At 36.7% G+C, this 16,837-nt stretch overlaps 1 protein-coding gene across 4 annotated transcripts in view; it reads left to right on the forward strand.

The window, feature by feature from the left end:
- Fut8 (fucosyltransferase 8) overlaps positions 1 to 16,837 on the forward strand; it is a 224,399-nt gene that overhangs the window by 196,541 nt on the left and 11,021 nt on the right. For all 4 annotated transcript variants that reach the window (XM_036206454.1, XM_036206453.1, XM_036206456.1 and 1 more), the window contains 2 exons: positions 4,547 to 4,793; positions 6,171 to 6,347. In XM_036206454.1, coding sequence (XP_036062347.1) covers positions 4,547 to 4,793; positions 6,171 to 6,347 — 424 coding nt within the window. The remainder of the gene's footprint in view (positions 1 to 4,546; positions 4,794 to 6,170; positions 6,348 to 16,837) is intronic.

The raw sequence follows: 16,837 nt of genomic DNA on the forward strand, positions 1-16,837 counted from the left end.
CTGCCTGGCTACTGGCCAATCAATGTTTTTTTTGTTTGTTTTGTTTTAATTAACCAATCAGAGCAACACATTTAACATACAGAACATCTCACAGCATAAAACAGTATCTTTTTGCCGTGTCCTCACATGATGGAAAAGATAAACAAGTGACATCAAGTGGGTTTCTTTTATAAGGATACTAATATTGAGGGTTAGAATTTCAGTGTTGGAATCATTCCTAGACTAGTGTCATGGAGCTGTTCCCCTATTTAGATCTTAACAAACATTTAGACCATAATCTTATAGAGGCAGTCTTAAAATATATAGAGGCAGTCTTAAAAATGAGTCCCTCACCTAAACAGTAGTGATCACTGGTGGTTTGGGTTGAACTAAGCTGTCCATTGTATAAAGAACAGGCTAGTTGATGCTGATTGCTCACAAGTGAGTAGTATTGTTAACTTCTGTATGGATTATCGACATAGACCATCCTCTTGCTGGAAGGTTGACTCTATTTTCTTCAAAGTAGTCAGGTCTCAACAGACTGGTCAGAGGCTCTGTTTGCAAATCATTTCCATTTTAAATGTTGCTTCAAAATGGTCGCTGATTGACATCCCCCCCTCCAGTGCACAAATGTACCTTTTTCACCACAGCTTTGACAGTGTATATTAATCCTCCTCCATGTTTTTGCTAGCAGCCATCCTAATGTAGTTTTCATTTGGACTTTATTGTTGATTAGAGATGGTGAACACTTTTCTTTATAGTTGTCTATTTATACTTCTTTTTAGAAATCCATTAGATTCATTGCTTGTTTTTTAAAATTAGATTTTGTTTTCATACTTTTCAGTGTTTGAATTCTGTGTATTTTAGAGATTAGCCCCTTATTAGTTGTGTGGTTTGTAACATTTTTCCTTGACTTTGGGTTTTCTCTTCATTGAGTTGTTAGTTTTGCTATGCAGAAGCATTTTAGTTTGCTACAATCCTATTTGTGTGTTTTTGGTTTTATTGCCTGTGGTTCGGAAGTCTCATCCTTAAATCATGGCTGGGCCAGTGTTGCAGAGTTTTCCTGTTGTAACGTATTGTTTCTGATTTTATGTTTTTCTTTATCCATTTTGAGCCCATTTGTGTATGGTATGTGAGTCCATTTTCGTTTTCCTGTATGCTAATATCTACTTTTCTTAAAACCATTTACAAAAGAGATACCTATGTGTGCTCTGGGTACCTTGACTGAGATCAACTGTCTGTAAACCCTCAACTTTCATTGGCCACCGTGTCTATTTCATGCCAGCACTATTCGGCTTTGATTACAAAAACATTGTAACACACTAGGAAATCCAATGTAATGCCTTCCGTTCCTGCCCCTTCTTTTTGAGGATCGCATTGGCTGTTTAGCCTGTTTGCATAGTTGCATACAAATTGTTTTTCTGTTTCTTTGAAAAATGACTTTAGAATTGAAATATGAAATATATTGCTATAGATCACTTTGGGTACTATGAATATTTTAACATTAAATTTTCTAGCCTATGTATATGGGCTGTCTTTCCATTTATTTGTGTCTTCAGTTTCTTTCATTGTTGTTGTTATAATTTTCAATATTTCTGTATTTCATCACATTGTTTAAATTTACCCTAAGTATTTAAAGGGTTTTTTGGTGTGTGTGCTATTGTACATAGGATTATTTTCTTAATTTCTTTTCAGATAGTTTATTGGTAATATTTAAAAGTATTACTAATTTCTACAACTTTACTGAGTTTATTAATTCTTACACTGAAATAATCCAGAAATAGAAAGATCTCATGTATACATAGAATCTGCAAAAAACTGATGTCAGAGAGACATAAGAAGGTGGTGTCTAGGAGCTGAGGGAATTAAAAAAGGGCAGCTCTTGAAAGAGGGCAAAATTTCATTTACGTTGGAAGAAAAACTTTAGTGACGTATTGCTAGGTGACCATGGTTGGTGATAATATACAGTCCCCTTGGTATTCATAGGCTGCAGGAGACACCAAAACCCTCAAATCCATAGATGCTTGAGCCCCTACATACAACCTACACTTTGCTAGATTACTTACAATGCAGAGATGCAAAGGGAAATCACTTCTCACCCTTTAAAACATAATTCAGAAATAAATAAGCCCTTTCTAATAATCTCCCTCTAACAGAAACCTGGCTGGGCTCAGAACTTCCAGTAAGCAACAGTACCCCCACATCAAATTTAGTAGCATGGCTTGAATTTCAGTAGATTCATCATTATGGCTAATATCTATAAAATTCAATCACTTAGTATTTTAAAATGTGTGTGCGCATGTGCACATATATGTATGCATGCATGCGTGTAATTACTGATGAAACTAAGTTTTAATCCTTACTAGTTGTAAATTACTTGTGGTAATTTTTTTGATATTTGCCAGAGTCTTTGTGAAAGCACATTTGCTAGTGGTGATGTTTTATTTATTTTTCTTACACTGTAAACAGTCCAATTTCAGTGAGATTTAGAACTGGAAATCTTGTAGTTTTTGCTTGGTGAAGCATGTCATCATTTTATATTCTAACTATACAGTGTTTGGTTTATAATGTTCCTCAAATATTTGAATATAGTTCCACAATATTTGAACAAGTTAATGAATTAATGAAGGTAAGAACAAAGAATCAACAGAGTATACTGCTCTAGCTGGAAGGTGTAGATACAGTTTCATTCCATTCTAGAAGTTGTCAGTAGGGCTAGCAACAAAGCAATTGAGGAGGTGGTGCCTTCAGGGGATAATGTGTTCTTACTATGAAATTTAAGCTACTTAGGCTGAACATTTGGAATAACCTTGTTAGAAGAAGTAACAAAGGACAGCCCTACTGATTCTGCTCTTATGTAGCTATATATGTTTATGGGTATGGATGAGACTGAGTGCTGCTGCTTTCTTTCTTCTTTTTTTTTTCTTCCTTTCTTCTGCTAAGCCCAATGGCAATGCCATTTAAAGATATTTTATTGTATAGCCCATGCTGGCTTTGAACTCGGGACCTCCTAAGTGCTGAGATAATAAGCCTACACTATGTATGCCCAGTACTGAGACTTCCTTCCTTCCTCTGTGTTTGTTTTCCACTAAAAGTAACCACCTTTTCCCTTCCTCTTTCATTCCGTGTTTTTCCTTTTGATCGTGTCTTACCTCTGGTCATTCCCATATCTGGGAAAGCACCAATGACTTCCTTGTCTTAGGGAAGACTGGCACAGGTTAATTTAAAATGCATCTCATTCTTTCCCCTCAAACTCCTAATTGTAGTTTCTCTTCTGAAAAAGGTGCCCACTTCTCTCTTAGCTGGCATACTAGATGAGCTGCAATGCTGATGTTAAATTTTTTACTACTATTCATTCATTCATACTTCAAATGCAATATTTTAAAGACTGTTCTCAAAATCTTGAAATGACTTTACATACCAGAGAAGTAGAATATTACCAAGATTTTAAATCTTAGCTGTACTAAGCTGATTTTAAAGTATGTGTGCAGTTAGCTTTATTAGCTGTGTTCCAGATAATTTATTTTAAAATATTTTATTTATATATGTTAAATATATAATATAATATGATATGACATAATGTATATATATACATGCATATATACAGAAATAGACTTTCATAATGGTGAATACATTTTCAACATATTGTATGCTTATTCTTTACAAGTGTATTGTTTCCTTAATTGTCCCGTGATTATGACCACATTTTAACTGGAATTATTTTGTATATTTATGCTACTATTTTCTATTATTAAAATTGTAACTCAGTATAATTTTTTTTCTGTGTAGTATTTTGGTCTTGTAGTTATTACTGAGTGATCTTTAATGTGTAAACTCTGAGGATACTGTCTGTCAATTGTGGTTTATTTTTTACCATTACATTATAAATTTAGTAGGACAGAAAAAACAATGGTGAATTCAAGATGAATTCTGAAAGCAATCATCTGTAAAATGATTTTCTAATCTCTGAACTTTACTATTGAGATAAATAGGAACAAGTTTCTGTTATTATCATAATTGGATATATAGTAAGTCTAATTTAGCCAAGAAAAATATTTTTAGTTGTCTATTGTTTTTCTATAAAAGATACAGATGGCTTGATTTATAATTGCAATCCTTTGTTATTTCTAGTGTCTGAGAGAAAAAAAAAATGCAAAAGCCATTTGCTATAATGACAAGCTAGAAGTTGGAGGTACTTATTGTATAATTCCAAAGCAGTAATAACAAAACAAACAAAAAAACATGAACTTGGTAGCTGATTGTGTCTGTCAACCACATGGCTGTCACATGCTTAGGATGCTGGTTACCATCCTAACTTGAGTACAAAGTGATAATGTGGCAGCACAGTGGGAATTTTTAGAAAGGCCATGGACTTGAGAGGAATGTTCAGCTCTCTCACTTCTTGCTCTGGTACATTAGGCAGATGTTTTGACCTCCTGTATAAAGTGAAAACTGTAATGCTTCCTTAGAGTTGCTATGAAGATACAAGTACTCTGAGTGGGTTCTGTTGCATGGTAGGTGGATGAGGAGTGTAGTATAGTGACCGTGTGTTTTGATGTTCCGTTAGGTGAAGTAAAGGACAAAAATGTTCAAGTGGTCGAGCTCCCCATTGTAGACAGCCTCCATCCTCGTCCTCCTTATTTGCCCCTGGCTGTACCAGAAGACCTTGCAGATCGACTCCTAAGAGTCCATGGTGATCCTGCAGTGTGGTGGGTGTCCCAGTTTGTCAAATACTTGATCCGTCCACAACCTTGGCTGGAAAAGGAAATAGAAGAAGCCACCAAGAAGCTTGGCTTCAAACATCCAGTTATTGGGTAAGAATCTGCACCCCCCCCACAACAGTAATATGTAGCAGTAGTTGTATGTGTTTACCTTTTACTGTAAATTTTATATAATTTAATAGTCTAGTCCCAGCAAAGAACAAAGGTTCTAAAACTTAAGAGACTGTTCTCCCTTTGTTCACTTGGGGCAGCAGAACAAATGGTGCAGTGTGCCCTTCTGCTGGCTCAGATGCCTGTCTGTTGTCTCAGATGCCCCTCTGCTGGCTCAGATGTCGTGTCCTTCCTTTGTTTTTTCCTCTCACTTTTTATGAAGCTCCTCTGTTTTATTTTCATATTTCCAACTCCACATCTTTCTCCATCTCTTAATCTTTATATGTAGAGTAGTTACTGACCCCTATTCTAAATGTTAGAGCTAAAGAAAGTACATAGTGAAATCAGAATATTAAATAGTGTTCATCTCCTGAAACTTCATTGAAATTCAGTGTGGCAAATTCTCCCTGCCCCACTTCATTTGTATAGAGCACATGAAACAAGTCCAATTTCCTGAAAGAAACAGTGATTAAGAAGAATGTCGGAAAGAAAAGATGACTAAATAAATATTCCTGTGGTCAAATTCACATCTGGACTATAGTCTGGGATGCAAAGGAAACAGGAGCATGAAGATGGCCCAGTTCCCTCAGATTCAAGGTCCAACCCTGTCTTGGGCAGCACTAAGATGCAGGAGAGTACCAGGGAGTCAGTGACTTAGCCATTTTGGGACAGTGTAAGTCTGCGTCCCTCACACTTTAACATTGTGACTTTTCTTCAATACAAAAACATGAGATCTATGTCTGTTTACATTTGATTAAGAAAAATACAACAAAAAGTCTGTAATGGCTTGATGAACATAAAATAGCCAACATCTTTTAAAGGCTTGCCTGTCTTAAACTGTAGGAGAAGTTCATCCGGGTCTCTGCCTCCCTGATGACTTTAAATTCTCTGAACTAAAGTGGTCGTAACTCTACAGGGGAAAGTGAAAGAAAAATTAATCAATAAACCCTGGCATCAGATTGTTACAAGCAGTATCTTTAAGCTGTGAATCTTGTTATGATTTTGGTCTCAAAAACCTTAAAACTTAAATCTGTTTTAAAATTTAAATCTGCTGATGACACATTCCCATATATTCTTGGATATGCAAATTACTTTTTCTGTAAGAAAGTGTTTCTCAAAACCTTTACTTAACTTTTGTATTGCCCTGTACTATTGAACATGCAACTATATTAAAGTATTTATGAAGTGTTTTGAAATGATTTCATATTTTCTAAGGTGAGAATAAATAAAAAATTGGCTTAACATGCCCCCAGTGCCACCATGACTGGGGTACTGATTGAGTACCGGTACGTTACCAGTGCGCTCTCCACTTCTCCCCAGAGTCCATGTCAGGCGCACTGACAAAGTGGGGACAGAAGCAGCCTTCCATCCTATTGAGGAGTACATGGTACACGTTGAAGAACACTTCCAGCTTCTCTCGCGCAGAATGCAAGTGGATAAAAAAAGAGTGTATCTGGCCACTGATGACCCTTCTTTGTTAAAGGAGGCAAAGACCAAGTAAGTTAGACCGACTAGTGGTTCTGTAGTGGGATTACCCCTTGTAGTAGAAGAGAATCCTTAATTCTGGGAACTTGTGATTCTTGTTGTTGCTAACTAATGGGTTCCAAAATTCGAAGACTGCACGAGCAAATATTAACCTAATCAAGTCGTTCCTTACCAGCCACATCTGATGTAGTGCAATAAGAAATCTAAAACAAATGACTGCCGACGTGTGCAGCACCACCCGCAGTCATCGTTAGACACATTACCACACTTCTTAGTACCAAAGTCTGTTTTAACATACTAGAGTCACCATAACAAAATTTCATAGACCGGGGCTTAAGTGACGGAAGTCTATGTCTCACTGTTCTGAAGACTTGGGACATTCCAGATCAAGGCGCTAGTGAAGTCAGTTTTGCTCTGAAGTTTCTTAGTTTACAGGTAGTCACCATCCAGTCATGATACACTGTGTTGTTAAGGAATTCCCATTCTAGGGATGGAATAGACCATTAGAATGTGGTGTGAGTAGTACTACTATGGGATTAGCAGAGTATTAAGGAGCACATAGACAAAGCCTTGAGCCAAACTGGAAATTTCTTCTCAGGAGATATGGGTCAATAAAGTAAATAAAATATTTAAGTTTGGATGAAAGTAGAGGAAGAGAGAAAAATGTAGTCTTAGCTTTGTTCAGATGCCATCTCCTCCAGAAATCACCGCTAAGCCTTTGGGTTGTATCCCTCCTCTGCATAGTGTGGGTGTATGGTTGAATACTGTGCATTTCTCTCTCCTTCAGCACATTATATACACTTTTGGTGGGAATTCCTAGCTATGGTATAGGCCCAGCAAATACTGAATTGTTTACTGAAACAATTTGAAAGCATTTTGTTAGCAATTAATCGTTTAAATTGTTTTTCTATTTATTATACTGCTTGATCTCTTTGTTCCATTAGTTGGAGGTGGGAAAAAGAAAAGTTTAGAGTTAGGGCCTAAAAGACAGCTATTTTTGCAAGTCATTGAGCACACATAGCCAGGAAACCCATCAGCCAAACAAGACTAAGTTAATATAAGAGTGACCATTGAGCACATGCATTAAAGCATTCATTGTTCAATTTAATATGTGTATATACCAGAGAAACAAGCAGTAATAGTTCACCATGCTCATTCATTTTTAGCACTAGACTCAGTTTGTTACTTGGTTAAAGAAGGATATTAATGTTGTCGGTTCTTTGACTTGTTCTTGAATGCATCACACACTTCTTTTTCCCTTGATTGGCAAAATAGTTCATGTCCATTAAAAAATACGGATGTTCATAAATATGAAAACAAAGGAGAAATACTACCCCACAATCCCATTACCAGTGATAGCCATCATTTAAACAATGGCATTTTCCTCCCGGAAATTTATATAGTCGCTTTTTTTGTTTTTATTTTTTGAGATGGAGTCTCATGTGGCCTAGGCTGGCCTCAAGTTCACTATGTAACTGAGGATGACCTTGAATTTCTAGTTCTCCTGCTTCTATCCCAGGCACTAGAATTACAAGCCTGTGCCATCTCATGCAGTTTCTGTCTTACTGGGGATCAAATCCAGGGCTTCAGGCATGCCAAGCAAACACTCTACCAACTGATTACATCCCAGCCTTAGTCACTTTTTTTTTTTTTTTTGAAGTTTTTCAAGACAATTTGCCTGTGTATTCCTGGCTGTCCTGTAGACCAGCCCAGCCTCAAATTGAGAGATTTACCTGCCTCTGCCTCCCAAGTGCTGGGATTAAAGAAGTACACCACCACTATTTGTTTGGTTGTTTTTTATTATATTTTTTATATTCAGGAATTGGTACAGTTTAATCTATTTTTTAGCTTAATATAACATTAGATCCATCTTCTTAGGTCCCTTAAAAGGTCTATTTATTTATTTATAACTAACAGTTATGTATGCTTGGGGTGCAGAGTGATACTCTGAACTATTTATATAACATATTCATTGTAGAAAGAGTCAAACTAGCACCCATTACCTTACCAATATGTGTGTGTGTGTGTGTGTGTGTGTGTGTGTGTGTGTGTGTGTGTGTGTTTATGAGATGCAAATGTTAAAACCTGTTCTAGCAGTTTTGAAGCACACATTGTTATTAACTGGGTTACCTTGAGGTGCACAGCTCATTAAAATTTAGTCTGCAGCCTGAAACTTTGGTCAACAGTCCCCCTACCCCATCCTTCCCCCTTTGACTTTTAGTAGCCACCTTTTTACCTTTTGTTTCCATAAAACTGACATTCTGGATTCAACTTAAGATTGATAGTATATAATATTTGCCTTTATTAGCAATATGCCCTTGGTTTTATTTCTATGTTGTCAAAAATGACAATTTCCTTTTTAAGGAGACATGTATATGTATATATGTATGTATGTATATATTTACATATATGTATATATGGGGGAGAGAGATTGAGATTGAGAGATTTTCTTTATTTGTCCGCTGATGGGTATCTAAAGTGTTTCCATATCTTGGCTCCTGAAATGAACATGAGAATAGAGAGATGTGTTTACTGATTTGTTATTTTGTATGTGTGCCCTATGATGAGATTGTTGGATTGTATGGTGTTAATTCTGAGAGAGCTTTATACATTAAGGTCAGCCCTTGTTGATGCCCTCCCCACAGTGTGCAAGGATCCCTTTGTCCCACTGCTTGACTGACACTTGTTCCCTCTGTCTTTTTGTTAACAGACATTGTGAAGAGTATGAGGTGACATCTCATTATGGTTTTCCTTTGTGTTTTCCTGGTGCTCAGAGATGCTGAGCACTTTTTGTATTCTTTTCCATATATAGTTTAAAAATTAATACCTTATCAGGTACATGGCCTGTGTGTGTTTTCTTCATCACTGGGCTGCCTCTGCAGTGTGTTGTTTGCTTTGCAGGAGGTTTTATTTTGAAGAATCCTACTTGCTGTTTTTGTTGCCTGTGGTTTTAGAGCCCTGTCCTAAGACATCGTTCCCAAATCGGCATCACAGCGCTTTTTCCCAGTGTCATCTCAGTAACGTGTAGTTTCCAGTCTACACTGAGTTCTTTTATAAACATTTTGAGTTAGGTTTCTTTTGCTTTTAACAAGGGTCTCTTTTCATTTTTCTGTCTGTAGATATCCAGTTTCCTAACATTAAACTTACTAGACAAACAGTCCTTTCTCTATTGGATGTTCTTGGAAAATCGGGGTATAGATACTTTGGTTTATTTTGGAGTTTTCCATTTCACTGGTCATTGTGTCTGTTTTTATGCCAAAACCACATTATTCTGATTATAACAACTGTGCAATATACTTTGAAATCAAGGAGTATCAGAATTTGGGAGTTTTTGCTAAGATTGCTTTGGACTTTAGATCTTTTCTGGTTCTATATAAATTGTAGGCTGTTTTCTACCACTCTGGAAAATGACATTGGAATTTTGATGGGAATTGCATGGAATCTGCTGGTCACTTTGAGTAAAGAATTTTTTAACAATATTATTGAGATTTGCAACTTTTAGGTTTTAGTATCGTTATTCAGTATTTTGTGCTTTTTAGCAACTAGATCTTTCTCACCTATTAGGTTAATTTTACTCTCAAGTATTTTATTGGGTGCTATTACAGATAGTATTGGCTTCTTAATTTCATTTTGGAGTAGTTTGTTAGCATATATAAATACTAGTGGTTTGATTGCTTGTTTGTTTGTATTTTTATTTTATAACCAACAACCTACAACTTTAATAGATGTATCAATCAGTTTTAAAACTTTAGTGGCCACTTAGGGTTTCCTAATTATAAGACCATGCTTTCAGCAAACAGATATCTCACATATTCCTTTCCTGTTTGAATACCTCTGTTGTTAGTGGGGGGAGAATGTCTACCAGTAGTAACGCAGACTGGCCTCAAATTTGTAATTCTCCTCACTTAGCCTATTTTTTTATTTATTGTCTTAGAGAAAAGTTGTCACCCTTCCACTATTCGGTGTGATATCATTTGTGGACTTGTTATATATGGCCTGTATTATATTGTTATATATTCCTTCTTATGCTTTGTGAAAGCCTTGCCATGAACAGATGTTGGATCTTGTCAATGCTTCACCTGTATCAATTGTGATAGTCATGTGGGGTTTTTAATTGTTGTTGCTCTTCCTTCTGTTACTTCGATGGATCATGTTTACTGACTGTTGTATGGTAGTCCACCTTCGCATCCTTAGGACAAATCTCATTTGATGATGTTTTTTAAATGCACTGTTGAATTTAATTTGCTAGTATTTTATAGACGTTTTTGTATCTCTGTTGATCAGGAGTACTGCTGTGTAATTTTCTTGTAATGACTTTAGTGGCTTTACTCTTAGGATATTGCTAGCCTCATAAAATATGTAGGAGAAATACCAGCTGTGGTAGCATAAACCTGTGTGGCAGTCAGAAGCTAAGGATGGAGGTGTGTGCATTCCAGGCTATCTGGGTTTTGTGACAATTCTCTGTCTCAAGACAAATAAAAGAGTTGGAAAGTTGGTATTCTATTTATTAATATTTGGTAGAATTTAGCCATGAACTTTGATGGCAGACTTTTTATTACTGACTAAGTGTCCTACTTGGTATTGTTCTGTTCAGATTCTCCACTTTTCCTTAGTTAGTCTTGGAGAGTTGATGTTTTTAAAAATTCATCCATTTCTCTTAGGTTACCCAATTTGTTCATAATAATATCCATAGTATTTCTATTAATGGTGTCAGTTTATTATTACTATTATTATTGTTATTATTATTAATTATGTGTATATGGTGTGTGTGTTTAAACACTCCTGTGCTACAGCTTCCATGTGGCGGTCAGAGGACCGTTTCCACCTAAACATGGCTTTCTATGATCTAACTCAGGTTGTCAGGCTTTTGAGCCAAGCTCCTTTGTTCACTGAGAAGTCTCACTAGGCAGTTTTATGTTTCCTCTTCCCTAAATTCTTTTGAATTTCCTTTTGTTTCTTCATAAGTCTAAAAGGTTTGTTGATTTTATCTTTTCAAGAACTCAAACTAACATATATGACCTATCAATCATTTTTCTAAAAACTTCTATTTTGTTTATGTCTATGTCTTGGTTTGTTCTTTGTCTCATTTCTTGAGCTACAACATGAGCTTGTCTGTTTGAGGGTTTTCCTCTGTGTTGGTGTGGTTTATTGCTATGAACTTCCCTCTCAGGACTGCTTTGGCTGCATCTGGTCATTTTACCCTTCTGTGTTCCCGTGTTTGCCTCAAGATATTTTGACTTCTTTGACCCATCATTTCAAGAGTATTTTGTTTAATTTGTACATATTTGTGAGTTTTACAAGACTGCTTCTGTGACTGATTTCTAACTAAATAACATTATAAGCAGAAAAAAATTATTCTTGTTTTATATCCAATGTATGCTTTCTTCAGAAGAATGTTTTGTGTACGTTTGAGAAGAACATATGTATTCTGTTGCTTTTGAACAGAAGACACTGTAAACTTACTAGGTCAATTTGGTCTGAAGCATAGTCCAAGTCCATGTTCTGTGTTGTTTAAGATTTTTTTTATGTGGGGATGTGTGTGTGTGTGTGTGTGTGTGTGTGTGTGTGTACACAAAATATGTATGGGTTCCCACAGAGCCTGGAAGAATGTGTTAGATTCCCTATAGATGGAGTTACAGGCAGTTGTGAGTTACCTGGTGTGAGTGTGGAAACTAAACTTGGGTCCTCTGGAGGAGCTGCAAATGCTTTTAACAACTGACTCGTCTCTCCAGCCCTCCAAGTTTTTCTTTTTTTTTTTTTTATTTAATTTTTTCTGTCTAGAACTTTCCAGTGTTGAATGAGGAGTATGAAGTTGCAATGTCTCTCCCTCTGATCTTTGATGTTACTATGTGTATTTAGTTGATCTAATATTTATCATTATAAGTTTATAATTTTAATAAATTATATAAATTTAATTTTAATATATTCACAATTTATAATAATTATAGTTGCTTTGGTTCAGTTGAGACAATAATTTGCTATGTAGCCCAGACTGGCCTTGAATTCCCAGTGTTTCTGCCTTAGCCTCTGGTGCTGGGATTGTGTGTACATGCCACTATGACTACTTGTACAGTTGTTACAACCTCTCAAGAACTGACATCATTTTATGTTGAGCTGTTTCTCTTGAAGTCTCAGCTGATCAAGTGTAGGTGCTGCTGCTTTGTGTTGGTCTCCATTTGCTTGGAACATCTTTCCCCAGACCTTATTTCAGTCTTCGGGTGTCCCATGATGATGGATCAACACCGTGTTTAATGACTATATACCCGCTGTGAATCTGCCATTGACTTGAGCAAGAATTTTCCTAAAACTGGGTAGTTAGGTTATTTCCAGTGTTTTACTCTTATAAATAATGACACAAAGTATGTCTAAAATAACTGTTTTATTTCCTCAAGCTGGGTTTCCAGACTTTGAACTATTTAGATAAAAGGGTATAAACATTTTACAGCCTTGGTCCAGTCCCACACATGACATTTTTATGCTGAGCAACAAGATACAATTGGAAGTATCTCCTTTATTGTGGGAATATGAAACCTGTATTTCGTCTTTGTACTCAGCACCTTTAACCCCTCTTGGTAGTGGTCTAGGCAGCAGTTTTCTCTGTGTTCTATTATAAATTCACTGGTAACACTTCATGCCTATGCTTCCTCTTTGGAAATCCTTTCCTTTTAATTTCTCAAGTCATTTCTGATATATTAATCAGAAATTTGACTGTCATTTCTCATTCTTTTACTTAAACATTTCCACTTTGAATTAACTCTTTAGACCTCTTGTGATGGGTTTTGATACCTAAGCAAATCATAAAACCTCTGCTGTTCCACTTTATAAGAGAGCAAAAGCATTCATTTATCCAGCAACAGATATATCAGGTCCAGAGTAATATTGTAAGAACTTTCTGCTTTAAGGTTAGATGAACATTTAAATCTCAGTGACTCGTGGACTTCACACTGTAGGAAGAGAAGCCATCTTCTAGGTAGTCTATCTGAAAAGGCCGTCAAGAAAGCACTGCCCATCTAGCTCTACGGAATCACTTGGCATTACACCTCAGGTTTCTTTAGTCCACGAGGTCTTATCACTGGCTTCCCAGAAACTGTAGCAGCCATTGCTGAGGTACCAATCACTATCTCCCTTAAGTAATTTACAGTAGAGAATTTAAAAATCACAGAATCACTGGCAGTCAAAGAGTAAGAAGTACCAACCTTGTCCATCAAAGATTGTTTTCTAAGGTAGTGAAGATTCAGAGTGAGGAGAAAATTGAAAGATAAAGGCTTTATAAAAGCTCCCAAATAGTTAGGATATTGGTGCACCTGGGAGGCTGAGGCAGGTGGGATTGTAAGTTTGAGGTCAGTGTAAGCTACATAGTGAGTTCCAAGCAAACCTGAACAATATGGTGAGACCATTTTTTAAAAGGAAAAAAGTCTCCCAAATAACATATTTGCATATTTAGTTTGTTCTTTATCAAACATTCTAAATGAGTTTTTCCTAACTTTAGGTACTTTGAAATTAATTGAGGGAAGAAAATATTTGAACATTTTATGTGGTATATAAATGTAGCTGTAGGGTTAGAGAGATGGCTCAGAGGTTAAGAGCACTGACTGCTCTTCCAGAGGTCCTGAGTTCAATTCCCAGCAACCACATGGTGGCTCACAGCCATCTGTAACGAGATCTGATGCCCTCTTCTAGCCTGCGGTCATACATGCTGCATACATAATAAATAAATAAATCTTTAAAAAAAATGTAGCTGTTCTTTGAAATAAAGAATCAGCAATGAATGGTTCTTTTAACGCCTATAAGATACAAGTTATGGCATAAGACACTTAGAATACAAAGGCAAAAAGAAGATAATACATGGCTCCTTATCTCAGAGGATATACAACTGGTAGACAGTGTGTACATATGACAAATAATTACAACATAAAGAAGTGTCCTGAAGGAGTCGTGTACCAGACACAGAGAAATCATAAAGTGTCTTTCTACCTGCAGACCAACTTCAGGAAGTTCAGTATTAGTTTACAACTGCAATCCAGTTAGTCTTTTGTGGATGGTATAAAGATAGGTTTTTATAAGATGGTAAGAGGAAAACATTATCATTATCAGTATCTGGAACTTCAGGTACAAGAAGCCCTTTGCTTACACACCTGAGAGCAAACCCCAGTCCATGTGTATAGAAGCTTCCACTCTGGTCCCAGGATTTGCTTTACTTTTGCTTTTCCTACTTCCGGTCTCCTTCATGAAACTCGCACATATAGAGAAAGACATGGAAACCGTCAGTTCCTGTTGGTCTGGTTCTGTAGCAGGGCTTTAGGTCAGGAGAGCCCTGAATGTCAGTGTCACTTCCTAGTAAAGGGGTCACTCCTTTGCCAGTTTCACTGAGTCCAGACTTACAATGAGATTATCTCTATTCAAGGGTGAACCCAAAGTAGTTCTGTCAGTCTTATTCCCTGCCTCTCTTGTGCATTTGCAGATATATTTGTTACTGTGTTTGCCACATTCCTGGGGATGTTGCTTCATGGAGATCATACTGAAAATATTTAGGGTTTTCTTTCTAGAACAAATGTGGCGCTTCCTTCACCTCTCTGGTGTTGAGCTGGGAAGGGCAAAATGCTAAAATCAATGGATAAATAAATAATAAGGCCTACTAGGTCTGAATACTACATACAGTGTGAAAGAGTGCTCAAGGACTCTGCCTTTACTGCCGTTTTTACCAGAGGCGATGAAATAGTGAGAAATCTGAAGCACTTGTCCTGGGATTAGGAGAGTCTTAGACAGAAGTAGTGCTCACATGTTCATGCATTGAGTCACAGCATTGTGTGCACTGCTAGGTACTATTGTGAGGAAAAATAAGACATGAGCCTATCTTTGGGGAGTACTGTCTAGAGCCAGAATGTAAACTGACTCCTGGTGTTTCAGAGTTTGTGAGTAAGAAGCATTATTACCTCAGGATAATAGCCATTCATCCTCTTACTGTGCTCCTGATCCCCTGGTGGGTGTTGAGAGTGCTAAAGTGAACACAGCAGATGAATGCTTATGTTGATAGAGCTTAGATTCCAGCTAGGGATGATGAGGCAGACTAGGGATACAAGCAGTAAACAAGAGAAAATGCATCGCATAACAAGATGAACAATGGCCAAAACCAGGTAGAAAGGTTAGGAATTTCAAATTCTCACTGATAAAGTTATTCTGAGTGGAGATCTAGGGAGTAAGGATTAAAATTGGAGAGGTGCTTATCACAGCTAGTATTTGAACATTTACTACGAATGAGGTACTCCTGTCAGCTCTCTCTACCTATGTGTTAATTCTTATGGAATTATATAAAGAAAGCATGACTGTTACTACCCGTCTTGGTTAGGGTTTCTATTGCTATAATGAAATACCGTGACCAAAGCAACTTGGAGAAGAAAGGGTTTATTTGGCTTACACTTCCCTGTCACTGTTCACCACCAAAGGAAGTCAGGACAGGAACTCAACCAGGGCAGGAACCTGGAGGTAGAAGCTGATACAGAGGCCATGGAGGGGTGCTTACTACTGGCTTGCTCCCCATAGCTTGCTCAGCCTGCTTTCTTATAGAACTCAGGACCACCAGCCTAGAGGTACCATCACCCATAATGGATTGGACCCTCCCCCAATCAATCACTAATTTAAAAAATGTTCTACAGGCTGACCCACAGCCCAATCTTATGGAGGCATTTGCTCAATTGAGGTTCCCTTCTCTTAGGTAAATATAGTCTATGGCAAATTGACATAAATCTAGCTAGCCCGTTCCATTTTCAGCTAAGTGCCCAAGATTTCAATATCAGTGTAAAGACCTATTCACACCAAGAAGATGGTTTCTAATTCAGAGAAAAATTATTTGAACAGGTGGTAAACTTTTATAAGAAAATGGATTTTGATATTTTTAAGCACATATCTTAAGTAAGACTATGAACATATTCCTTGGTAGACATCCACGAGAAGCTTGCTTTCATAAATCCAATAGAATGGCTTTTCTGTTACTGTTATGGCTAAGAGTGGACAGATGGATCTTCAGAAAAGATGGGAATTGGAGACCATTCATTGCCATGAATGTTTTAAATATTTATTTTAAGTGTATTTACATTATTAATTTGTAAAATTAATGAAGACATTTACAAAATCTACTCAAATCTGATCTCTCACAGTTATAAACTAAAACTTTAAATGAAAGTCTGTCATGATGTAGTTCTTAAACAGCCTTATTCAAATATGAAAAGAGCTTAGATAAACTCTCAGAAGGGTGCTTATTACAAAGAGAATAAGAAGCCTTCAGTTTTACTCTGTCATGAATTAATAAAGGTCGTAATGATGTATATATGTGTTTAAGATAATACACCCATAACATGTTTTTTTAATAATTTATTTTAATTTATATGCATTTGTGTGAAGGTGTCAGATCTCCTGGAATGGGCATTACAGACAGTTGTGAGCTGCCATGTGGGTTCTGGGAATTGAACCCAGGTCCTCTGGAAGAGCAGCCAGTGTTCCTAACC

The sequence above is a fragment of the Onychomys torridus genome, chromosome 14 (genome assembly GCF_903995425.1).
Source record: "Onychomys torridus chromosome 14, mOncTor1.1, whole genome shotgun sequence".
Lineage (NCBI taxonomy): Eukaryota > Metazoa > Chordata > Mammalia > Rodentia > Cricetidae > Onychomys > Onychomys torridus.